This window comes from Perna viridis, chromosome 1 (assembly GCF_037379345.1).
Source record: "Perna viridis isolate PV_CMFRI_1.1 ecotype Kerala chromosome 1, ASM3737934v1, whole genome shotgun sequence".
In the NCBI taxonomy this organism is placed as follows: domain Eukaryota; kingdom Metazoa; phylum Mollusca; class Bivalvia; order Mytilida; family Mytilidae; genus Perna; species Perna viridis.
Genome location: NC_142445.1, coordinates 54,518,193 through 54,545,923, shown reverse-complemented (window position 1 = coordinate 54,545,923; position 27,731 = coordinate 54,518,193). Strand labels below are relative to the sequence as shown.

General features: G+C 31.1%; 2 protein-coding genes across 4 annotated transcripts in view; one reads left to right on the top strand and one right to left on the bottom strand.

Annotated features, from left to right (window-relative positions):
• LOC148629413 (MAP kinase-interacting serine/threonine-protein kinase 1-like) lies at window positions 1-6,663 on the bottom strand. Of its 3 annotated transcripts, none has more exons than XM_088550528.1 (6): window positions 6,540-6,663; window positions 4,880-5,173; window positions 4,359-4,617; window positions 3,888-4,143; window positions 3,373-3,672; window positions 1-3,028 (listed from the first exon to the last, which is right to left on the bottom strand). In XM_088550528.1, exons 1-6 carry the CDS (start codon window positions 6,546-6,548, stop codon window positions 2,701-2,703), a joined length of 1,446 nt encoding a protein of 481 aa, XP_088406654.1. In that variant the 5' UTR covers window positions 6,549-6,663; the 3' UTR covers window positions 1-2,700. The 3 variants fall into 3 exon arrangements, with proteins under 3 accessions (XP_088406654.1, XP_088406647.1, XP_088406663.1); XM_088550521.1 differs by lacking the exon at window positions 6,540-6,663 and adding an exon at window positions 6,045-6,255; XM_088550537.1 differs by lacking the exon at window positions 6,540-6,663 and adding an exon at window positions 5,304-5,476.
• A 122-nt stretch (window positions 6,664-6,785) lies between these two features.
• LOC148629411 (calcium homeostasis endoplasmic reticulum protein-like) overlaps window positions 6,786-27,731 on the top strand; it is a 53,549-nt gene continuing 32,603 nt past the window's right edge. The window contains exons 1-8 of the mRNA XM_088550488.1: window positions 6,786-6,921; window positions 9,328-9,480; window positions 10,759-11,018; window positions 11,370-11,507; window positions 11,767-11,843; window positions 14,257-14,331; window positions 15,190-15,301; window positions 15,590-15,640. Coding sequence (XP_088406614.1) covers window positions 6,894-6,921; window positions 9,328-9,480; window positions 10,759-11,018; window positions 11,370-11,507; window positions 11,767-11,843; window positions 14,257-14,331; window positions 15,190-15,301; window positions 15,590-15,640 — 894 coding nt within the window. The 5' untranslated portion in view covers window positions 6,786-6,893. The remainder of the gene's footprint in view (window positions 6,922-9,327; window positions 9,481-10,758; window positions 11,019-11,369; window positions 11,508-11,766; window positions 11,844-14,256; window positions 14,332-15,189; window positions 15,302-15,589; window positions 15,641-27,731) is intronic.

Genomic DNA, 27,731 nt, shown 5'->3' with positions numbered 1-27,731 from the left:
TATGGTTTTAAACTCTTTTATTTCAACTTTATTTCTGAAATGCATCACCAATACAATGTAAAATTAGAATTTTACATACTTTCAAAGACATAATCATTGACCAACATACTGGTCTAGTCAACCCTGAGACACATGCTGGGATCACCTCTTGTAAAACAATTTTTTTTTAAAATGTAACAATTTTACTTTAGAATATTGCATTTCAACAATATGTGAAATTATGGCCAATTCTCGGAAAGTGACCCCATGAAACCTAACAAACTAAGACAAAGCACTAAGGTAAGTTCCATATGTCTTTGAAGAATGATTTTGTTAAAAAAATGGACCAAAGTCTATTTAAAATAGACAAAAACAAAACAATTTTGACTTAAAAAAATCCAAACAAAAGACTGTCGAGTCCAAATTAAAATGTTTGATTAACATTTATTTCAAGTAAAACTTGGAAGTAGTATTTATAATGTTCAGACTTGAGAAGAAAAAAAAATATTGCACCACTTCAATATGTTCAAAGCCTTAGCAGAACTTGACAAGTAAAAATAAAATTTGCTCATTCTTCATGCATTCTGCATCTCAAAAATAAATAGCACCTTTAACATAATATATGCAATGCTAGCAGCAAGCACAAGGCTACCATATTGTCATAGAGTTTTGAGGTTAGAAATGGAATGAAACTGAACACTTTCTCCGCTATCTAAGCTCTACGAGTATATGATAAGAAGGGAAGGAATGATTTAGTAAAATGAAGCTTCACGGTAGCCATGTATTTGATGCTAACATTACAGCTTTCATCATTTCTAACCAGATCCAAAAATGTCATATCTTGGCCATTTTGACACTGGATCGGCCTATCACAGAAACCTCTTTACATTGTTACATGGTAGGTAATACAATGCCCTGTTGGATACATGACTAAGTACATGGAGAGATTGTCTACCTTTTAACAATGTACTTCTTATGGATTTCCCTCCATGTGATCTTCAACATCAACTTTTGACCATACATCGATTTTTGATATCTTTACTTGCTAAAAATTGGCTATATAAAATACAACCTCAAAAGCAAGGATTGTCAAACCGATACAAGGCCATTCTATATTCAATTATTTTTGACACAAATGTGCCAACCTCAAATGATTGGAATGACTAAATTTAATGATTCATGATATCTTATTTTTCTGAGGTATTTATAAAATAATTCTATTTCTATTTGATTTTTTTTTTATCAGAAAGAAAACTGGCAGCAAAGCTCGGATAGAGATCAGTATTTATTATAAACTGCCAGTTCTCTTTCTGACACTTACAAATAATTATTATGCAATAATTAAAACATCATATTCCCTTTTGTTTGAAATACTTTACTTAAAAAATTCAGTATTATTTTAGACCTTTCTGAATTTGTTTCAAAATGAATGAAAAATTTGCAAAACTGTAAAAACGTAAAAATCAATGAAATGAGGCCAAAACACGAAAAAAAAGAGAAAAAAAGAAGCTCAAGCCTAATTCAGTAAACATGTATTTACATTTTGCCCTATAATTTACATTCCAGTTACTTGTAATCACTCACACAAACATGTTTTCAACATAATGTGCTGGTTCAAGCAATTTAACTAGATATCATAATCTGCATCACTTCCACTTCTTTCAAAACTTGACATAAAAAGCAAACTTTTTGAATCAATGGAAACTTGACTCTGATATATAATTAAAATGCTTTTACAATATTATATTGACAAAAAAAAAATAACATAAAAATTCATTTGCACACATGGGTTAATGGAGTGACTGGAATGTCATAATTGAGAATGTTTGTAACCACAAGCTTTCTAATAATACTGATCAAACAAGCTGCTTTTAGATCAAATCATCTGAAGATAAAACAAAAAACAACAGGAATATAATGTCAAACAACTGAGTTGTTAATAAAACTTGCAACAAAACATAATTTGGCAGTTAATTTAACAAGTTTATAACACTTCACAATTTGCTCAGTAAAGGCATGGTTTTGTGTACCAACTTTCTACACTAAAATTCAACATGTAAAAGTATAAAAAATGAAAACATGAAAAAGTACAAAACATAAAAGACACATTTCACATTAAAAGACAGGCACAGTTTTCAACCATATAAACAGACACATTCTCCAACTTAATGAACACTTTTTAGTTCTATAAGTCTTTTACTTCGCTTATTTTTTTTGAAATAATCCTATGAACAATCATTCAATTTGGACCCACTTTTACTTGATATAGCACTTTCAAATGAACAACCACACACAATTAAAACCTCTTGAAAGACAATGGAAAAACTTAAATGTTTATGAGTATCCCTGAAACTTGAACCAATTGACAAAACACATACATAACTTATGTTCCTTCCCTTACACTCAGTCAAACGACTAGGATTTTTTTTTTTACATCTTACTTCCTATATGTGGAAAAATAAACTTGTATATATATCATAGATGGATTTCCACTTAAACATTAATATACAATGTACCTTCGTTTTGCAGGTGGTTGATATGTACCAATTATCCTTTTCAACACTTAAAACTTAACATACATACACACAATCACACACACAATTACTCTCAAGACAATCACAAGTACATATAAACATACAAACATAAAAATCTGCCAATTTAAGCACTCAAAATAACACAACCAGAAAAATTAACAGATGGTTTGGTCTTGTGTCTTCATCCTTAGATACTGATACCACAGCTAGAAGAGTGAGAGCTTGGCAATGAACATCCACTGTCACTGCTGTCTTCAGTTATTTCACTTAAATTGTTCTTGTTCTGTTTCCTGGCCGTTGTTCGTCTTTTGGCAAGACCTGAACTGGGTGGAGACAGTTTGAATGGAACTGTGAAATTGTCATCATCACCACTATCGTAAGCATCACAGTCAAAATTGTCCCTCCCTCCGATGAAAAATGAAGGAGGTTCCGAAATAAAGAGATGTTGTTGCATCATTCTGTTGATTGAGACTGCTTCTCCAGCAAAACATTCCAGATCTTTAGTACTGTTGTTCCTATAAATAGAAAATAGGATCAAAAAGGTTAGTGACCTAGAAATATTAACATCTGGCAATTAAACAACATCCTTTGATCATCTATTTAAGAGGTCATATGACAGAAAAAAAAATTAATTCACAGGAAATAAGCCATTTAAGATGTTACATAATAAACAACATGTCATATACGTCCATAATGGTTTGAAGTAAAGGAAACAGGATACATGTACTCAGTAATGTACACCATCATCTATTAACCTAATACACATTAACAAGTGCATAAAAAAGATGATGAAACTGTTTCATTAATTGCAATTGAAATCTTGTTACTTAACATGCAAATAAGTAGACAAAAGACATACCTAGTAAGGATGCCTGGTGTAGCCAATGGAGTGGCCGCAGGTGGGCAGGTAATCCATGGATGTTGGAGAACTTCTATAGCCGTCAGTCTCTTCCTTGGCTCCCGAACCAGCAACTTCTGGATAAGATCTTTAGCATCATTAGATACTTCTCGCCATTCATTGTCAGGGAAATCAAACATTCCATCCTGTATTCTGGTAAAGAGAGTCTCCTGACATAATTGACAAGCTTCTCCCCTCTCCCAGCCACAGTCTTCCCCACATTGTCCATAGAATGGAGGGTATCCACACAACATTATATACCTAAAAATAACAAAAAGTCCTGCTCAATATGTCCATGAAAGGTAATGTAAATATCACATTACTCCTATATTGTTGATTTTGAACTGTTTTTTTTTTTTTAAAAACATTCTTTGAACTTTTTTTTAGCCAATTATCTTCTTAAATTTAACCCTTATTTACTTTAGAATTACATGTATTTCATGTTTATTTCAATTAAGACAACTGGCTCGACTTACAGGATAATTCCTAAACTCCAAAGATCACATTTCTTGTCATATGAGAAGGATTCTCCGACCCAAGCATCCACAACTTCTGGTGCCATGTATTCCACAGAACCAACGGGAGTTAAAAGTTCTGGGGTGGTACAGTTATCATCAGCCTGACTGACTGGGACACCACTGGCTAAATCAAAGTCACAGATCCTGATTGGGACAACTTCATCAGTACGCTCACACAGAATGTTGTCTGGTTTGAGATCTCTATGTGCAATACCTGAAAATTGAAGACGAGCCCAATATCACTGATGTGTCAAATGAGTAATACCAATTTCACAATACCATGTTCATCTTGATGGCCATTTTATTTTAAAATTGAGATATATGAATTATCCTTGCAATCAGTGATTGCAATATTCAAATGATTAAGAAATTGTTCCAAATGCATATCAAATGTTTGGAAAGACTAGGCTTATAAATAAAAATAAGTACCTTTTTGGTGAAGAAAATTTAATGCTTTGGCTATTTGTTGGACAACCATGACTGCTTCTCGCTCACTCAGATGGCCCCGTCGTTCTATGTTGGCCAATAAAGTTCCTCCTTTCATTTTCTCAAATACTAGATAGAATCGATCATCTTCTTCAAAGTATTCATGAAGCTGTAAAATGTTCTCTTGTCCCTGACAGATACTGAAGATCTCTATTTCCTTGAACACTTTATTTCTTGATCTAGTGTAGTCTTTTTCAATAACCTTAAAATAAGTAACAAAAGTTTTCCCTTCAATTTTTATACATTTTAAATCATCTTTTTGTTGCATGGTGAAAATCTTAGCAAAAAATAATTATACATCTGAATGTGTTAAAAAAAAAACTTTTTCATAGCATTGTGTTAAAAACCTGATACAGCATTATAAGCATTAATTGTACTCATTCATCTTCAAACGATGATAATATTGTAATAGAATATGTAGATATACATTTGTATATGAGCAGAAAGAAAACTATTGAGTTCACCTTTACAGCATATTCTTTGTTCGTAGTGTTGTTTTTATATGTTTTAACAGCTGCACATGCTCCATTACCAAGAACTTCCCCAGTTGCGGTATACAGATCTGAAAACTTTTTGACCGGTATGTCTGCTGCCTTTCTTCGCTTCTTCTTGTTTCTTGTTCTATTATTCATAGAACACATGCTGTTGTTATTTTCTGAGTCTGCCAATTCCATATCCAAGTTCGTCATCATTCCATCAAACATTAAGCTGTCAGGTCGTGGAGGTGATTGTGAACAATACTTTGCTTTCTGGTCAATCTGTAAATGTCATTGATATAAAAATAGATTTGCCTACATTTCAGAAGTAAATGAATTATTTACAGAAAGAAATTGTGAAAATGAAAATGTATAAAAATTAATATGAAGTATATGACAAGTGAAACTATACCATTTCCGACTTGCTTTATCTTAAGTTGGATCAAATACATTCAAATCACACTAGTCCACAAAAACACCCATTCTAAATCCCTTTAATGAACCAACTGGAATTTCACAAAACTAGTCAATCAAATTTCATCATCAAAATACTGCTAAAGGCTAAAAATAACTCTTTAAAAATTCAATAGAAGCAGTTGAGCTATGTTTCTATATATAGAATAGGCTTTGTTCATTTAGCCAATCAAATACTACATATTTAAACATCCTATGGGTAGGATTTTCCATTTGGGCGACCAGCCAAATAAGTTGGAATATTCCAGACCATGCAGTTATGATGATAAGAGTTTTACTATCAAAAGACTTATTTTATTAGTTTTAAAAATGATGCAATAAACAGAAAAAAATATTACCCAAAGATATGGTTCATATCATTACTTAAAAAAAGTAGGTCAACAGTATATTTTTGTTTACTGTCATTTCCAATTTCAGAATAATGAAAAATGCAATCAAACATATTTAGTCCTAAAACATGACAGGAATACATAAGTTCAGCATGTTCTATTACAACTAAATTCAATAGAAAACATTCAATGTCTGAAAAAGGTGTATTGAAGCATTGCTAAACAATGTTATGACTTTTTAATTGCAATCTTACAATATGAAACTCATAATATTCATACAAAAATCATAAGCAGAATAGCAGCACTTGTTTTTACTAATGCATTAGCATAGAACACACTTCTGTACTTACATCGATCATTGTGAATTTGTGTTAATTCCTTTGTTAAATGAACGCTGATCAAAATCCAAACAAATAAAATTTAATATTTCCAGTCGAATTTAAATCAAAATCCAATATATCTGAAAGCCGGTATAACTATTATTATTAAAAGGTCAAAAGACCTGAATTTCTTAGATCACTCTTTCATCGTTCTATACACTTTCCCTAAACATTCAAGACTAACTTGTTTACGTCAGTCTGCTATTTATGTACAGTCAGCTACGTGGCTCAACGCTGACTGGTTGACTCAGTGGATTGTGACCCCAGTCTACGTACGCAAATCCACGCAAGTTTGTTTACATCCGTCTCTCAACAAGGTCAGCCATGTTTATTATGGCGTGACCTACTACTAAACTGAAATTCTGAATTATAGCTTAAAATTGAATAACATCTTAAAATTTTAACAATAAAAGATAGCTTTAAGTTTCATTAGTAGTTTGCGAATCCAAATAAAATGCATTTTACCTCTATCATTTCGTTTTCGCTTTACTCTTTTCTGTTGTCTGCCTCCCGCCGCTGTCAACATTTTCCTCAAAACAATCAATCGGTAATTTACGAAACTAAACGAAAGTTTTTTTTTGCCTTTTTTATTGTATCAATATGCATTTAGGAGATAGTTAAGATTATAACTGGATATGATTAAACAAAAATAAAAATAATTTTTAAAAAAATAATTTATTTCTTAGCATCAATGAAACGCTTGAAATTATTGTGTTCAGCGTTTATCTATCAAAATAAGAATTGACGTTGAATCTTTATTTTCAATTTGCATTTTCATGTGCTGTTCTAAAACTGAATAATTTATTACATTTTAGAAAAATGGATATAACGCCAAATCCACCAGAAGGTAACACATTTGGTCTTTCATAATTTAAGTTTATGCCTTCGTTTACTCTTCTCAGTATTGTTTCTGCTCCCTCAGCCCCAGACCAGGGAGTCGGGGAAAATGGTACTGGTACAATTCAGCCTTCAGGGAGTGTAAATTAATCTCAAGTCCCTAGATGAGTCTAGTCCAGATAATCATGACGTTCACTCTTTCAACAATAAGTAGATTTCAGAGAGATACATGCAAATAATGAACATTTTTTTCATTTATTCTTAAATTTTAAGAGAGGGACTAGTACTTTTATCACATCAAACAGTCATTGACCTGTAATTTAATAAAGCGATGTTAAATTGTAATGTTAACCAACCAACTGATTTGGAAATCTTGCTGCTGAGTTCAAGAATTGCCAAAATGGTGCAATATTTAACTTGTGTACAGTATAATATTGATAATAATAGCCTTTTTCAAAAATGAAAGAAATGTCATCATTTATGTTTGAAATGGTAGTTACTAAGTTTGGACATTGGAAACTGACAGAGTTACATGTATGTCTATGTCACCAGCCATCCTTGAATGCAGGGGTTGTATATTAGAGTGATTGTTAGTTTTTTTTTTTTTTTTTTTTTTTTTTACATTTGTCAGTTTTTTAAGGGCAGGAAGGGATGAAAATCTGATATACCCTTAACTCTTTCAACTATTTTAGTTTCTCAAAATACAACTCATTTCATTTTCTGTTTATTTGAATTCATCTTCTTTTCGCAATTTATATTGTTACTTATATTTTAAAAAAAAATCTTACTTGAAACTAAACAACAATCTTGCACACTAATTTCATTTATGAATGAACTTATCTGCATATTATAAAACTGAATGTCCATTGACAGGCTTTTCACACATTACAATAGATAACTTAGTACTTGGATATATTGCACAAATCTGCATTTGTAAAGTACACAAAAATGTATTACATTAAATATAGTAGATAAAAGTATCGGTGTGAATGGTTTGCAAATGGACTTATCAGTATTCTGTGTTCCTATAGTAATTACATGTCTTTGATGCTCTTGCTTGTATTTCTCATCTTGTAATTAGAGAGCACATGTATGGGCATAGCCTGCTGCCCAATCTGTTTGATTTAGATCAATAAAATATTTGAAATGAAATGAAATTTAAGTAATGTAGTCTCATCTCTAGTCTCATGATAAAGTGGGATTTTGATGTCTTGCTGATCTCTGTAATTACAGGTCTATGGTGTAAACAAATGGGTATGATTTTTCACAACCCCAGTTTAGGTAGTGTGTATTTAAAGTTTAAAAGTCCCTGGTATGAGATTTTTAGCCCACTAGAGGACTTCCTATTCCCAAAGTATTAGGAATTTCCATATTGCGCTATGTCATTGAATTTGAGAAAGTATTAAAATGGGGAACCCCTTTATCATTTAAGTACCAACTTCAATATAGATTGTTTTTTTGGTTGTACATTTGTACATTTTGTAGGTGTCCTGAAATGCTTTCATTCTCATAGCCCTAAAATTAGTCGAACCATCATGGCATCAAATTGACATGTACAATGTACATTGAAACTAACCTTTGTTAAAACATAGTTCTTTTGACTAGTTACAATGTACATGTATAGATGTAGATAAATCTACAATGTACTTGTACATGTAAATATACATGTAATGTGCTCTGTAGATGAACAAATTTTATTTCCTCAGCAAAAATGTTTTTTTGACTTCTCTACACAATAAGTCAAGGTACATGTACATACAACGCATATATATATTGTACATGCAACTGTTCAGGGATTATAAAAAAAGGGTGTCTTGAAATGTCCATGAAATAATTACCTCTGTAGTCATACATTTTTACATTTAAAAATTGTATATAATGTACATGTCAATGTAAAAATTTAAAAACATGAAGAAAGCACCATCTAGTCTTCTAGTCCATCTGTTATACTATTTGTTTCCATTCATGATAATTTTAGAACTCTTCAGTCTAAATTTTTTTTTACTTAAACTAATACATGTAGTACAGGACTAGTTTAATTTAATGTTGTGAAATGCTCTCTCCAGGCCTATGCAGCACTATGGTATCATATAATGTACATTTTGTAGCAATTTGTCTTATATAATTAGCTACATGTAAGAATGGACATACTCCATGTATTCTGTGCTAAAGGCACTAAGTATTAATCTAAAGAACTATGCTTTGCTATTGAGCACTAGGGTACATGTATTTCATATTTATGTGGAAAATATTGTGATACACATATAGAATTTAATTCATTTAATAATTCAGTTTTACATGTTTTTGGTACATGTACAATGTACATTGTGCATGTACATAACTTTTGTATTATGTATGTACTGCTTGAGAAGAACTGTCAAAATATTTTTTTCATTAATCCTTTTTCCCTTTTTAGACCTAGAGTTAAAGAATATCATTGATAAACTAGCTAGCTTTGTGGCTCGAAATGGACCTGAATTCGAACAGATGACTAAACAAAAGCAGAAGGATAATCCAAAGTTTTCATTTCTTTTTGGTGGTGAACACTTCAATTATTATAAGTTCAAAGGTATGTACGTAATTTAGATTTGCTTTCCAGGAAATTCCGTTACTGTATGTTTTTTCCATCTATTTTTAATAAATAATTATATTGTGTTGTAATTAATTAGTGTCTTTCTTATGTTACACATATTTCTGATTAATTTTTTTCCTTAATGAATGAATAAAAAGTCAAAGGAAAAATGTTGCAGATAAAAATTACAAATGATAAAGTTGAAAAATAGTATTTTACTTTACTTTTCCTATAAAAAATCAATCAGGTAATATTGCTTTGAGTCAATTATTTTGCAAAACCATTGTTCTTTAATCTTATTTAATGTTACTACTGGTATTTGATCACAAAAGAAATATCCTTAATTAAATGAAGATGTTAGCAAGACTTATTTGCTCTATTATTCAGTCCTACATTATTAAGTAGTGAAAATGATAATTTCTCACACTTAATTTTTATTTGATCTTTTTCTCAATGGTATGGCTTTCTTCTGAGGTGTTAATTTGGAAGAGGTGGCCTTTTGAACTGTTTCGAGTGATTAACAATGACTCCCAACAATGTCCTTTTGATCTTGTCAAATATATTAATTGTTTTGATTATATCAGATAAGAAGACTATTGTATCACTCTTGGTCAATTATTAGTTAAATTTCTTGTCCTGTGATGTTAGAGCATCATGTTTGTTATAAGTGCTAATTTTGTAATCTACTTGATGATAGTGATAATGTAATTAATCCAGAGATTAAAAAAATGACACTTGTAGAGTGTCACTATGCATGTAGGTGTTGTGAATGGCATTAATTCTCATTTGAAATTTGACAATTAATCAAATACATGTGACATTTAGTATCCTTCAATTATATGTGGAATTGAAATAATTATAAATGGACTGAAAAAAAATAACAAAGGAACTACAAAATAAAATCAAATTGTATGAATGTCCACGTAAATGTAATTACATAATTTTCTCAAAGAAAGTACATATTTTTTTCAACAAACATAAATTAAGATTTTATTTTATTTGAATATGGAATATATGCTAATGAAAGGGCATACACAAGTATTCATGTACGAGAATGCAGTGTTTTAATTTTCTATTTTAGACATGTCTTCTTTAGAGGTTAAAAATGCCTTTAATGGAATAAATTTGGACAATACATGAACATGAAATAAACAATACAAAAAGCAAACATTAATTGTTAACTTGTCTTCTTATTGTGAAAATCTCACTTGTTGATATGCCAATTAAAGATCCTTGTTAATATTATGTGTGATATCTTACAAAATCTGATTGCAGTCAATCAACAACAACAATCATTAGCTCCACCACAAGTTGTTGTCCAACAAGTTATTCCCCCACAGTCCTTGCCACCAGCACCATGGCAACCAGGCACACCAATACCAGCAGCTGTACCACCACAGTCATCAGCTCTTAGCCAACAAATCCAGGCTTTGCAAACACAGATTGCTCAGCAGCAAGTTGTCAATGACCAACAGATAAAGCAGAGTGAGCAAAACTTAGCAGCTCAGTATCAGAGTCTTATGCAGCAACAGCAGGTAGGGAATAATCTCTTTTTGAACTTGTAGGTCATTGTTTTATTTGTACTTTACGTAAGTTGTGTAAGGTCAAATTGTAACTGACTCTTTCATATTTCAACATGGACATGTTTTTTAAAACTAATTAAATTTATTACAAATATGAGTTAATGATATTGAAAAATCAGAAATTTGGCAAGTAGATTAGGATTTTAGATGTTGTTCTTAAAGTTTTACATGTACAATGTATGTTGATTTTTAAAATTTTCCTTCTACAATCATTAACTGCCTATAGTCCATTGTTCCCTGTAATTACTGGCACATTTTAAACACTTACATGTAGAACACACATTTTGATGTTTGTACTTTCAGGTTAAGATAGATGAAGCCATTGAACAAGCCCAGAGAGAAGAACTTCAGTCACTTGCTGATAAATGTGAAATACACCAAGAAGATATTGGTTCTGCTGTTCAGCCTATCATAGATTCATGTACCAAAGATGCTATCCAGGTAAGAATTGAGGGATATTTATTTCCTTCACCCAGTGACCAAGTCATTAATGATACTTACTGTAAATAAAGAATAAATGCATGTGTAACAACTTATAGATATCAGATACATTAATGTTTACTTCCATACTGTGTCTTAAACAATGAGATGACAATAAGAACTTAAATCTAATTTAAAGTAATAATTAAAAAAGCGGTAAAAATGTAGGAAATATATCAGTAGATTGTAATAGTCACTACCCTTTCCTTTTTTGTTGCAGAGTGGAAAAGCATGGATATTCCAAAGGTGTGTCTCAGATGAGCATTGCCAACTCATGTCACGGTATCTTCTTACAAGGTTTGTACAATTTATTACTATACAAGTATGTATTGAAATATATCTGAAGATATGCAGATATGGTAGTGTTCATGAAATATTGTTGCATTTTAGCCTACTGGATTGTATAATGGTGATTCAGTCTTGTCTACCTATATCCAATTCATCAAGGGAGAGATTTACATCAAAATTATTTTTGGAACATTTCCTGGCAAATGGTCTTTAAATAGATAGGATAATTTTAAGACTTATTTGGGTGAAAGATCTATCGTAGGAGATTCCTAATTTTTATACCCCTTGGACTAGAGTGTCTCATGACATATTTCTAATTTCATTAAAAAATCAGGCATCTTACTGTTTTCTAGAAGGTGTACTGTTGTCTGGATTTGTAATATGGTATTAAACCACTTAAGATCAGATTATACTTGAGACTAAGACCTGTCTTAAGTCAGCTATTATTTTAATTGAACATGTCATAATGTAGGAATGCTGTGATCAGCAAAGTTAGAACTGACTCTAAAGTGTTTTATTTGCTGTCAATAATTGACTGATTTCCTGTGTATACAGGTGATGGGGCCTTAAGGACTTAATGTTACATAATTTTATAATTAGATGCATTTATTTATTGTTGACTGGAAAATTGAGAAATTTCCCTTGGCTATTTTTATCAGATTTTTTGTTACCTTTATCTGATCTCTGTTTGAAATTTGATTATGCCTGTTTTATTTTAAACCATTGAATAGGTAACCACACACTATTTAAATGGGTTTCACCTCTAATTTGATTTGAGAGCTCTGATGCAATATGATGTAATGTCTGAAGTTAAAAATTATTTATGATCATTATGAAGGTCAATACCTGTACAGTCTTTTTCCATTTAAATATGACTTAATCTAGAAAAGAAATGATCTAGAATGTTCTGTACAATGACTATACGTACTACATAAATTCTAACAGTTGTCTATATATGTTAGAAGGATAAGTAAATTACATATTAGCTGACACATGTTGTTTCACCAAATACAAACTGTTTTAAATTGCAGGTGACAAAAAAGTGAAATGATGTAAAATGAACATTTAAGAAAATTTGATACTATACCATTGAAATCATTTACCTTTTCAGGTTTAATCTGACAAAAAAACATAATAAGTACTATTACCTTTGAATTCTGATATGAAACAAAAGAATAAATAAATGAATGCAAACTTGTACCATGTTTTGAAACTGACATTTCCAGTGATAGATGGAAATATGAAATTATGTGTTACTCTGAATGTACTATCATGTAATAAACAAAAAAAATAACTGTTATTTTGGGCAACAGGAATTACTGAACTTTTTTTTTCAATGCACACATTTTTACGAAGAAGAGAATGGAAACCTTTCTTGCAGTGTTCTTCCCATTAACTTGAAAAAGAACAATGCTTAATGTCTGATGTACAACAATCATTGATCAAATATCTTTTCCTCCAAAAATAATATGACAGTGCCCTTCCTTCTAGACAATGTTAATTTCAGATAGCACTGTACTAAAATTTTAACTTGATGAATAGTACAGTGCTATAGTGGCCTGCCTTGGGAACACTGCTTCATGTTACACTGCCATAACATAATTTAATAATAATGGCATCAGTAGTTTTGTATAGGATGTGAACTTGAATATTGGTTCCTGTATCATATTGCATATCCCTGAGTGGGTGTACGTCAACACATGGATGCTATAAAAATATAGTGCATTTTCTTTTTGCCTCTCTACAAACTAATGTTTTGTCAAAAGATATGAACAATGACTTGGAAAATAGAGCAAACATCACACTGTAAGATAAAGAACTTTTTTAAAAGAAAATCTAACATAATAACATAAAAATGTTCCACTGAAAAGGTTGGTTTGGTGAGTGCAAAAGGAAAGTGAAAGTAGGGAAAATGGCTATTTATAGTTCAAGACTACTTTTCTGTCCGATCTTCTTGGACTTACTCTATTTTCTTTGCGGGAAATTATTTTTTCACATGTCCTTAGAAATGCTACATAAGTGAAAGTTTTATTGAATCAATTTACATATTTAAAAAAAAAAAATCTTAAAAATGTGCACTTCACTATAGAAGTCAATGGGAAAATTAATACGATACTGAGACCTATTAGATATGGCCATAGCAATTGTTTAATTTGGGTTATTACCACCTGACTATCTCTAGACATTAAAGAAAACCTTTCAGTTATTGTTGAAGGTACTTTCCACAAGGATTGCTTTTAAGTAACCAGATTCATTATGAGGTATCTCCTCTAGACCAGTACTTTTGACAACAGCACCATTGACTCCAAACTTTATTAATATATAATAGTGGTAACAGCAATTTCCAAATTTTTTTGTACAGTCTTTTTTGTCTTATAATCTAGTTTTCATTCATTATTGATGGTTGGATTTTTATTTTTAGAATAACTGCTGGTGATGCCACATTTGAACTGAGACTTCATTTGATTTATCTCATAAATGATCTTTTACACCACTGGTAAGTGTAAACTAATGATTAGCACATCTCAATCCTGATATTTTGTATTAAAATATTTTTAATTGTGCATTTTATTGACCTCATATTTAAAAAAATTGGCTACTCATAATGGAGTCACGCCTTCTACAGGTACATGCATGTATCATATTGGTCATTTCAACAACCTTGAAGAAAAATGCTCGTTGTGGGATAGCATAAAGATTCAGTGTATTATTGATGAGTTATTGGTTAGGGTAAAATTTAGAATTTTTGAAAAAGCCAACTTTGACTCAGAAGTTCAGAACTGTTCTTGTGTACACGAACTATTAACTTTGACTTCTTGTGTGACTGCAAAGGCCCTTCAGTTTGATTCAAATGACTCTTGATAGGGACAAAATATTATTATTTCAAAGGTGTGTTTACAATTATGAAGACCTTTTGGTGATCTCTGAAAGTATATACTATTTTATATCTAGGTTATATATGCTGTTACATTTGTTATATTTCACCATAACTGTTCTTTTTTCTGCAAGTAAAAAATCATCATGCAGTATTTTATGTGTAACATACATCTCTTGTCTTACTTTTGTGTTATTTTGATTAATGTTTGTTTCCTAATTTTATATTTAGTCTCTAAAAATAAGATGGAACCATGATAAATCATGATTTATATCTAATTGTACTGATAATTGAAAATAATGAATTCTGTAGTGTATCTCTGTTTAATATGTCTCAATTATTCTAAATCATGTTTTCAGTAATGAAAATTTGCTTTTTTTCTGTCTTTCTACACAGTGTAAGCTATCCAAAAATTCATTATACTTAAGATTCCATATTTAGAAAATAGTATACTAAATAGGGAACACTTATTCATTCCAGTCAAAGGAAGAATGCAGATGAATTAAAAGAAAATTTAGAAAAGGTGGTCATTCCTTTGTTCTGTAAATCTTTTATTGGGTTGGAGGATTCAAAGAAGCAAAAATTAACCAAGGTATGAGCTGACTATAATACACATTTGTCATGAAAAGTGGTACATTGTTCTGTTGTTTTTTATACTTATTTCTGTTTTTCAAAGCTTTATATTAATGGAATGCTGTGGTTTGAAATGCTTTACATACATTCTTTTGAATAGAGGAAAAAATCCTAATATGAAGGCATTTTAAACTAATTGATGTTTCTGATCATGCACTGGAAATGTTCTTGAAGGGCGTTGAATCTTATCACTAATAATGACTTGTTACATGCATTTTTGTCTAATGGAATGCATTTCTGATTGTAGCTTTTGAACTTGTGGGACACCAACCACTACTTCAAAGCATCTACCATAGAGGTAAGTGTTTTGTACCTTTGTTAACCTGGTAAAGGTGTAAATACACCTTGTAATCATCATGTAGTTCCAGGTACACCACAATAACTGTCACCAGTATGATATATACATATGTAGAAGACATCTATGAAAGGGATGTAGGTGTATTTGCGGGGATCTTAATTTATAAAAAAAACAATTCAAATGTAATTAAAGTCAAGAAGCTCCACAAAATTTATAATGTTTCCCTAGTGACTAGTCCATATTGTACATTTAACAACTTATTTTTCTGGTCTTAATTAGTCTGGTGGCATGGGAGTTCTCTGAACAAACCTTGACAGCTTCTTCATGTTCCATTTTGACTTTGAAACCTGAGAAAATATTTATAGGATTTGATCCCGTTCTAATAGTTGTCTTGTGCTAAAGGAAATACTAAGTAAATCTTTCTATTTATAGCCATTTAGGATAGAATTGTTTTCTCAGAACCTAATGAAGCAAAAATAAATAATATGCACTAAATGTCATGCATGTACTGTATTATAGGTATATTGCTGAAAGTGTAATGATGGAAGATGTTCTTGTACTTAAAATCATATTTGATATATTTATTTCCTGGAGTATTCAGGTTTTAATACATCATATATTAGATTATGTATCAACTTCAGCTTGTTTAAAACATGTACTGTAGAAAATATATTTGCCTCTTCAGTTCAGTAACTGGGAAAGACATTTTACTTCTAACAATACCTACATATATATTTGTCTTGAAGATTTTGGGCTGTAAACACCACAACACATTGATATTAAACATATTTTGTTATCCTACACAACAGAGGAAATACTTCTCTCTCTATCCATGCATGGGTGTATGCATGCTTATCCTTCTGTCCTTTAATTATAGGCACTTTGTTAAACCCAACTCCTTTCATACTGGTGATGTTTTTTGCTTAACATGTGTAGTGTGGTTTAACACAATATATATTTAATAATCTGGCATCCCTATTGTGATTTAGCTGTACAAATTTTATGAAGGTTTTGAGACAAATTTCACCATCATCGTGTGGCTATGTGTACCATTCTTGCTTTGAAGTGTCATGAATTAATGACAAGATAACTTGTGTTGTATTTTGTAAAAACATTATATTGGTACATATAGTGTTCATTATGTAAACCTCTTTGTCTGTCCTTCAGTCCTGTCCATTCATACCACTGTTTGTCTTTCTGTCCTGTCTGTCCATCTGTCCTGTCCATTCATACCACTGTTTGTCCTTTCACAATTTTTTGTTACCGTTTTCTCTGCAACTACTTTACACAGCCACTTTTTGAGTTGCTTTATATAGTTATGCCATTGACAGTCATAAAAAAAATTTCTAAATTCTCATCCAACATTTTTGAAGTTGGTGGGGGGGGGTAAAACTTTATTTTTTTATCAGTTTAAGTGAAAAATGCTGTCAATTTGACCTAAAAAAAAAGAAAAAAAGGAGAAAAAAATCAGAATCAAATTTTTTGGGGAAAGTGAAAAGTTGGGTTAAGAGGGGATTAGAATCTGAGATTTTAAAAAAAATTTTGCCATATCATTTGTTTCAGTCTACATTAACTTCTTGCTTGACAACTTTGTTTATATTTTGACCATATGGTTACTAGGGTGGAGAGTATGTTTATATTTTGACCATATGGTTACTAGGGTGGGGAGCATGTTTATATTTTGACCATATAGTTACTAGGGAGGGGAGCCTGTTTATTTTTTGACCATTTGGTTACTAGGGAGGGGAGCCTGTTTATTTTTTGACAATATGGTTACTAGGATGGGGAGCATGTTTATATTTTGACCATTTGGTTACTAGGGAGGGGAGTATGTTTATATTTTGACCGTATGGTTACTAGGGTGCGTGAGCATGTTTATATTTTGACCATATGGTTACTAGGGTGGAAAGTATGTTTATATTTTGACCATATGGTTACCAGGGTGGGGAGCATGTTTTTATTTTGACCATATAGTTACTAGGGAGGGGAGTATGTTTATATTTTGACCATTTGGTTACTAGGGTGGGTAGCATGTTTATATTTTGACCATTTGGTTACTAGGGTGGGTAGCATGTTTATATTTTGACCATTTGGTTACTAGGGAGGGGAGTATGTTTATATTTTGACCATTTGGTTACTAGGGTGGGGAGCATGTTTATATTTTGACCATATGGTTACTAGGGTGGGGAGCATGTTTATATTTTGACCATATGGTTACTAGGGTGGGGAGCATGTTTATATTTTGACCATATAGTTACTAGGGAGGGGAGTATGTTTATATTTTGACCATTTGGTTACTAGGGTGGGTAGCATGTTTATATTTTGACCATATGGATACTAGGGTCAAGAGCATAGGTTTCCTTTAGTAAGCTTTGCTCTCAGTTTTTTTGTAATTTGTCTTTGTCTCCACGTAATGAGGATAAACTATATTTTATCGATGCAAAAGTGTTTTAAAAACAATATGTTAAACTTTTAACATTTTACAATGTATATTGGTTAACATGTTGATCATGATATCCAGATTATTTTTAATCTAAGTTTCATTGTCTCACAGCTGTGAAATCTGACATACATATGTGTTATTGGTTTAGCTGATTTAACAGTAAACGTGCTAGCATGTAATGTAAGATGACAGATTTAGAATAGAAAATAAAGGGTTTATTTACTATAGACATTTTGGTGTCAATATTTCTGGTAGATTTTTTAAAGAAGAACACGAGACATTAACATCAAATAAACTAGAAAGATGAGCATTTTGGGTTTGTCTCATAAGGTGTCATAATTCTTTCTTCATATAAATGTACAAGGTCACTAAAAAACTGGATATTTTTACATGGATCTATTGTGTCAGCAAGAGAATGAAATGTCGAATCCCTACAAATACAGTGCAATAAGGAAGTCTTTATATAGAGGGCATTGTGATCAGGCAGGGTAATACTGTTAAAAAAATAGTTCAAATTTAAAAAAAAAGGGGTTGAGGCAAAATCATTTTACCTTTTTTAATGCATTGTAATAAAATTTTCCTGCTTGATTTGTAAAATGGTTTATCATTATTGGAACTTCTTTACTCAAGTCTATTGTAGATAGTTATAAGTAATTACTTCATTAGGAAAAGTCTTCAAAATGGGGAATTCAATTTCCTTTTGACAATAATACTTAGCTTGTTCCATGTCAATTTTTTTTATAAGTACATGCATTTGTGATCCAACTTCTGCTTCTTTACTAGAGGACACATTATTTTCAATGGTAATGAACTTTAAGGAAGAGTAGTGCCTGGCATTATTTTTACCTTATGATTAATGAGAGGCGTTTGATATTTGTCAAAGTCATATTTAGCCTTTTGGAACTCTATTTACTGTTAACAACTGGAAAGTCCCTTCCAAAACCAGTAGTACTCTAATACACATAAAATATATATAAACTTGTATAGTGCTATGTCAATGTGGAGTAATATGTTTTGTTAATTGACAGCTTAGATTATGATGTTTCTAAATAGGAAGTTTGGCCTTGGGGTGTCTGTAACGTAGTGACCAAAACCAAGTGATATATTAACTGACAGATTTCATACCCCTACTTTGACAAGTCTGGTACAAAGTCAAGGACAACTTGTTTATCTAAATGTTATGTTATTTATTTTGAAAGTTAAATGCTGTGATGGAGAGTTGTATTATTGGTAATTTATCAGCAACAACTGCTTACCTTTAGTACTATAATAACAGTTAAATAGATGGTTATATTGTCAAAGATATGAAGCCATGCTAGTACTTGTTAATGTAAAAGGGTCTTAAATTGTTGTTTGAGATGTTAATGAAACAATTCTTAATACAAATGTATAAATTTAAACCTTTCTGTTGTGATATTTTTTTTAAAGAAATAAACAAAAAGTTCTTTATTTTTTGTGCATTTGCAATAATTGCAAGGTTTCTTGAATATTTGGAAAATCATGTCAGATCATATGCAGCGTTGCTAATCAATGTTTACTGGAAATGTTGAAAATCACAGGCTGCAATATACTGTGAAAGTACTATTGTTCGTGGGGTACCTATTTTCGTGGTTTTCTTGGGTAAGTGAAACCACGAAATTTAGTTTCCAATGAAAAGGAGATTTCCATTGATGTGTATATCTAAAACTTTAAAACCACAAATTCAAGAATCAACAAACTTGTGTTTCTTACCTAATGCACGAAAATTGGTATTAAATTTAATGGATTCCAAAGAGTTTTTATCTTTCTAGTCTCATCAGTTGGGCATTGTTTATTTTCCTGTAGTGAGACAGTAGGTACAATTAGCTACACCCATGACCAACTCACAGTAAAAGAGTTTGAATGCCCTGGGTAGTTGTAGGAATTTCAAGATTACAAATAAAACTGGTGAATAGTTTTTTGAATAGTACATATAATCTTAAGATTTTCAAAAGTGGGGTATATTCTGGTATATTAGTAATTAACAATTAACAATTTTAGAAAACATATTTAATGTGATATATACATGTACACACATTACTATGTGTAACCTACACTGCAGATCTTTTTTGCTGAGCGTGTTTTTAAGTTTCCAAACAAACATACTGTGCTTAAAGATATTGACCTATTGCTCTAGTGTTTGTAATGAAGAGGTATGTTTAAAGTTAGAACAGGTGATAATATAGAATGGCAGTTGAAAATCAATGTTTTGTGTAAATATGAAATGTAATTGACATGTTGGATTGTAATACAAATTTGTAATATAGATCACTATGATTCTATTGAGTATGGCCTATTTGGGGAGGTTTTTGATATGTTGAATTAGTTTATTTCAGATATTTAAGACATTATTACTTGTATCCTAAAACTACCTTAGGTTATAAATTGGTTGAATACTCTCATATGTTGAATCTATTTTTGGTCTGTTTGATGGGTAGATTGCCAGAATATATTAAGTTAATCTACAATTTGAACCTGTTCTAATCTTGTGCTTTGAATTCTGGTGCAAGACGTCAGTAATATATTTTGTTAACACAATTCAGCACTGATTATATAGATCGTTCTAGATATGGATTACTGCAGGAAGAAAACTCGAGAAGGGTTCCACACATTATTAGAGTCTATTCACATCTATTTAATCTTCCTAAATGTTTAGAATGTTCCTGATCAGGTATCTTACTGAATGAAAAGCTGATTCAATACTTTACCTGTAAATTTTGATAGGAACAAAAACTTATTTTCTTAAACCTCATGATGAGATTAAGGGAGTTTACTAGGTTTCTATTTACACAATATCCGTAATGGTGCTGCATGCTCTATAGTTCTCATATTTTTCTGTTAAAAGACATTGTTAATAGAAGCAAAAGAAATGGCATGTTGATTCAGGCACTGTTTTTTTTTATTTTCTCAGAACAAATTGTTGCACATTTGCTAAAATTTATCCTGATGACATACAAGGCTTTCATTAGAGCTCAATGTAAAATATATAATTACATGAACATTTTGATATTGATATCAGTGTTTTATACTTAAACTTTGAACATCAGTGATATATTCTTTTTATATTGGTTTGAAAAGTACAATATTTTATTTGTGTGGTTAATGAAACTACTCATACAATGTACTCAGCAACATGTCCTTATAAATTTATCTTTATAGATTATGTAAAAGGTTTACAATTGAAGGAAGCTATATCTGTTTGTATACCTGTAATCTGTTTATTTTTGGTAAACTTACTTAAGCCTTTGGTACCAATGGGATACATAGTTCAACAGTAGCACTCCTCCATCTACTTCTGTTTTGTGCTAGTCTTACCATATCTTGCCACTTGTATCCCTTTGTTACCATTTCAGCTTGTAGATTTCTTTTTCATGTGTTTTTTGGCCTTTCAACTTTATTTTCACATAAGGGTTCCATTGCAATGCCTGTCTGGTGACAGAATTTGGGGTTTCCTGATGCATAATATGGACCTTGTCATATTGCTGACCAGGCGATCTGCATCTCCTTTTTCAACCTCTGAATGGAATTCTATGAAACTTTCACATATTCATTATCACACAATATACCTCCTGCTCTGTTTTTTTCTTCATTTGAATGACTTATGAGGTTTCTTATGTGGTTTCTAGAGAGGAGAGAAAGGGATATCACCAAGTGAGCTTTGCTCATTTTTTCTACTTTTGTATTAACATCACTGGATGAATGTTAAATTTGCTATGGTACTTACAAGTAAAAGTATTACAGTTGACTTTGTTCTGTGGAATCAGAAAAACCTTAACATTGTTGATTACTTTCTTTTTCAGTCTTTAAACTACAATACTATGAAAGTACTTTTATTCATGGGTTCCAATTTTCGTGGTTTAGAGGAAAATGATCAGTTAGTGGATTCTTGAATTTGTTGGTTCGACAACTCCATCTTACAAACAAATGAAAAATTTCCTTTTGTTGGGAACCAAATTTCGTGGTTTACCAAATCCACGAAATCCACGAATATTGGTACCCAGTGAACAATAATACTCCAACAGTAATTTTGTGAAAATATAGTAAAAGATCCAATAAAGGTCCTTTAAAGTGTCAATCTACATGAATTTATTCAATGATAGCCCAATGAAAGTGAATTTCCTCTACAAATCCCCTTCCTCCAAAACTAGCTATTACATTGTACTGGTATACTTTCTATTATATCTATAATATATAGGTCATTTGTACTCTAGGTAATGGACTCTATTAAGATAGCAACATTAGTTGACACAAAGAACAATTTTTTATGAGCTGTGTTACAAAAGTGAACTTATTTCAATTTCTGCATGAACATAATGGTAGTAAAGTGATATGTACATTTTTTACCTTATATAACAATAACATTATGATACCAAATAATATACTTACCAGTATCTATCTAATTAATGGATCTAAAATACCCACCAGTATCTATCTAATTAATGGTGGTTAAAGTTCAGTTGCATAAACAAATTGATTTTTCATACATTCTTGTAATATACTGCTATGTGTTGTCATTTTATTTAGAAATGTTATAGTGGTAAAAGTTCATTTGTACAAACAAAAAAATTGTTCATATAATCTTGTAACTTGAGCTAAGTGTTGTCATTTTCGAGAATGATATGTTGTGTTTATGTTCATAATATTACAATTGATTGGAAAGTTTGATTTATAGTACAATTATTTTCTAAGTATGTCCGTAGTACAAATAAATAACTGTACCATTCTTCTTCTGTGACATGTTTTTGTATATGAGAACCATCATATTCTTTCATGGACAAAAAAAATCAAAGAATTAATTTTAATTGTTGTAGCGTTCTCAAAAAGGGGAATGCAGTATTTTTAGTAGAAGGTATGCTAGCGGAGCTTGAGTATGGATAATTAAATTTTAAGGATGGCCTATTCAAATTCATTGGACATTAGCCACAACATTTGTCTATACCTTTATTTCTATAACAGTGTTGCTAATGCAAATTTTCAACTGACACTAACACAGGAATGTCACCTATAGTTATGAATAAGCAGTCTATGGTCTCCAGATTCTGGTTATACTTTCTGTGAATGACATCACTGTAGTAAATGAACAGAATTAAGGGAGACACTGTCATTGTCATGTTAAGTACTGTCATTCACACTTGGTTCTGTTAATTCATTAATGCATGTACATGTATATCTTAATTGACTGGTTGTATAACTAGTACTGAAAGTTGGGTTCATATCATTTGTATTTCTGCTATTTGGCTTCGGAAGATCTTCCTCAGTACTGTTTTCATGATTATAAACATCCAGTCATGAATTATGAATTAGTGTTTGAATTCAATTTTCGAATACAAATGTATTGATTCTAACTGACAAGTAAACTGAATTCATTTGAATTAAAGAAGCTTTTTAATTATTTTGTTTTTTTTTTCTATATTCTCTTTTTGCTAATACCCACCAATTAGTAAGATAGATTAAGCCTGTGTATCTGTCTAACACATTTACATTGTATTTTTAAAGATGTAGCTCCTTTGTAACAAATACATGTACATGTATGGTTTGACAATGACAATTTTTTTCCTTAACTATAGAAAACTGTATGTGTTTTGGTGAAACAGTGGTTGCCAATACTATCTGTGTACAGTGTTTATGCTTTTGGTTTTTAGATGTGTCATGGAATTGAATGGGTAAGATATGTCCCAGACACTGTTTATAGGAAATGGACTCTATATGTTGTTTCTGTCTTCTTATATTACTCTCATGGTACAACTTTCCCTCAATTCCATTTCATTTCAGTGAAAGATTTCAAAATAATGCAGAAATGCCTTTACTGGGCATTTATATTACAATACATCTGTATAAATATTATTTTGTGTTCACATTTTCTTGTCTTTTTTTTTTTTTTTAAAGAATCAATTATTTAATATTGAACTGAAAAGTTTCTCATTACTTACGCAAAGAATTGTGTAGATGTCATGAACTGATGGTCTAACTGGTAACCTAATTGTCTTGTAGTCATTTCCTATTAGAAGAGGAATGGAAAAGGATGACGTCATTCTATTAATACCTTGGTGCTAGTTAGTAAATGGAAATCATTTGGACTTAAAAGTACAATGATAATGTTTAGACTTAATAGTAGAAAACCTGATAGTAGGATTATCAATATGGAATAGAGAAACAGTGCTGTCTTTGCTAGTTGAAACTTTACACAGTTGTTTAGTTCCATAAAATACAGGCTATTAAGTTCAGATTTCAGCAAAATCCAAAATGTAGTTTTCGAGGCCATTTTGAATATTTTGTCATCCCCCTTTTTTCACTGTTATGTGGCAGGTTATCAAGGTTCCATTAATGCCCTTATTTTTGTAAGTATTTTGCAGGAATAAGTTAACTTCACTATTTTCACTCAGTCACTGTGTCTTGTTTACAGATAGGTAGTGAAGAAAGGGATGTTTTTGCACTGCCTTGACCATGCACATATTTTCCCGGGGAAGGGAGACTGCATGTGGGTGGGTTTCATGGATTAAGAGATAAATATAAAAGGTATTCATCCATTAGAAAAAGTATAGAAACACAACTATATAAACATGAAACACTGAATTCAAGAGCTATCAAATGATATTAATTGATTTGAGCAACCTCAAAATTATTACCCTTAAAGTTACAAACTTTTAAACAATAAATTTGTCTTCTTTTTAGGATGTTCTGGTACATTTCCTTTAAATGTCGACTGGTTCATTTTATATGATGTGATTTGTTCACAAAAGTTTATTTCTTCCCTTGCCATATACAGTTTACAAACTGGTCATTTTTTTTCAAGGATAGATGTTCATAAGTTCATAAGGCCAAGTACTTTAATTACAAGACTTTTAAACTTTTAAAAACATGTTGTGCATTGATATGAAAGACAACTTTACTGTAACAATACTTTGTACCATTCTGTCATTCCAAGGCCACAAATTACCATAGGAGTTGACTTAATGTATACATCATATCAGGCAGATGTAAGACTAAATGTCAAGGTTTCATCATAGATATCTTCCTACTATACTGCAGTAATCATCAGTTTTCAAATTCAAATGTCCTTGGGATTTTATCCTTATGTATTTTGTTTTGATTTAGGCCCTAATTTTTTCTTGAAATTTTATTTTATGAAATTGTTAAATTTCAATGAGGATGATACTTACATCTTTTTGCCAGTCTGTCAACGCTATTTGTACTTTTTTGATCTTTTAAATCAATGTTCTATCTCTTCATCCTGCTTATGTAGTCCTTGATGGGCATTTAATTGGCAATAAATTAATTTGAGATAAATACTGTAATCTGATTGGTTAAAATAATTTTATTATATCTCAATGGATAAAAAAAATATTGACATGCCCCTATTTAGTTAAATTCAGAGCTACTTTTTCCATGTTTAAAGATAAAAATATGTTTTAAAATTAATTTATAAGAATTGGGTATGATGAAAATTTTGTCTATTGAAAAATAACATAAATTTTCCATGTGCATATTTTGTTTATTGCACTTTGGGCAATAAACAATATGCTCATAGAAAATTTGTTATTTTTCAATAGACAAAATTTTCATCATAGCCAATTCTTAAATAAAATATGTTCTTTTTCCTATTGTAGACATGTTTTTATGGCTTAATACTATGTTTCACTGTAATATATGCACCATTCTCTTACAATAAACTAAGCTTACAAAAGGTATTACTTGGAAATATTTGAAACTTGGCATAGGAAACCATTGTACATTTTTATAAATGTATTGTAAAGTTAGCTGTTAATCTCAACTGAGCTGAAAGGTTTAGAAGAACACCTGTTAATTGATGTCAACAAATAACAATTATCTTTATGCACATTTAGTTGCTTGGAGTAGCTTAACATTGTTGAATAAGTCTAAGAATAATCCATGTCTTAAATGGGAGTTATCATTTTCAGAATGAGACTTAACCTTTTATGATGGAAATGGATGTTTGTATCATCCCCTTGCTGAACTTCAAGTATGAATTTCAGTGATATTAATTTATTATCTTATTTTATGCCTACAAATATTTTCATCCACTTGCCAGTATAAGCAACATAAGACAGTAACATCACATCCAGAAACAATGTTTTTCTATCTTTTCATCATCTTTATATTTTCATTCCATATAAGGTATTAAAGGTTAATAATATATAGTTAGGGCCAGCCTAGCTTATACATGACTTTTGCCTTAGACATAGAGTGGCTCATCATTCAAACTGACTGTAACATCAGTACAAGTGTAATTGTAAGCAGGTCTGTTACATGCAAGAATATTGTCTCCAAATCCCTGTCATGTATGGCAACAAAACTGTATTTAAACTTCCAGATCAGACAAAATAGATTGCAGGTTTTATTTATCTTAGAGATAAGATTAGTTTTTACACTGTGTCACAGATTATGACCTTTTCTGACTTTTTTTTAAAAACTATAATTCAGTTTTCTATATGAAACAAAACTAACATGATGAAAATTAAATAAATTTTATTCATTGCTGTGTCATTCTATGTATCAAGAATGCACTGGTAGTGCTGATTTACATGTATTATTGGCATGTGGATGGATGATATTTTGTCTGGATGGAACAATTTTCCAGGGGACTCAAAGTAACTTTGACATTTCTCTTGATCTCAATTGTTTGCTTTTCAGCATTAGGTAATGAAAAAAAATTATCCATAAATTGAAGTACAGGATTTGAAATAAATATTATCTGAGTATTTTGCAACTTTTGACTTTGTTCTGAAAAATAAAATCAGTGCTGGATAGTTGTTAATTGTCTTTTAGATAAAACTTTTTCAAAGAATACTGCCATTGCAACTCTAATCTCTACTCTAGGCATGTATACTGCTATTGCCACTCTAATCTCTACTCTATAGGCATGTACACTGCCATTGCAACTCTATTTTATAGGCATGTATACTGCCATTGCAACTCTACTCTACAGGCATGTATACTGCCATTGCAACTCTACTTTATATGTATGCTGCCTTTGCAACTCTACTCTTTTAGCATGTATGCTATCTGACATGTAAGCTCATCAATGTTCTAACAACCTTTGGTCTTGTCGGTCAAACCATTGGAATGATGTAATATCAGCCTGGAATTTCCTAAATCCTGTTAAGGGTCTACATTGTGGTCTTATCTTCAGTTATCGTTTGACCTTAGTGATAGTTCCGGTAAAGAATGAACATCTGTCCCTTAGTCAGCAATAGAAATAATGGTTGACCTTAACACTCAAAAGGACTTTATTGGTACTTATCAACTTTTATCTTTCGACCTATGTCAGAGATCCCTAAAGTGATGTTCCTCTGACATCATCGCTCCAACAATAGTGCAGTTACCATTGTTTTTGATGCAAAATTTTGTTTTTACAAACTAAGCATATGTTTCAGTCCCGTGTTTATGGTGTTTAACAAATCATCACACGACTTCTAAGAATTGATTTTTCTTAGTAATTCGTACTGATCAGCTGTTGCTTGTCCCATGCTTTGTTTCACCCAAAGCTTATTACAGGATATTTATGGAAACTTTATTAAGGATCACTTTGTATGTTTTACATGGTACAAAACAATAAAAACTAAATGCTTCTTTGTTTATTTGAATCAATAAAACTTACAGTATACATGT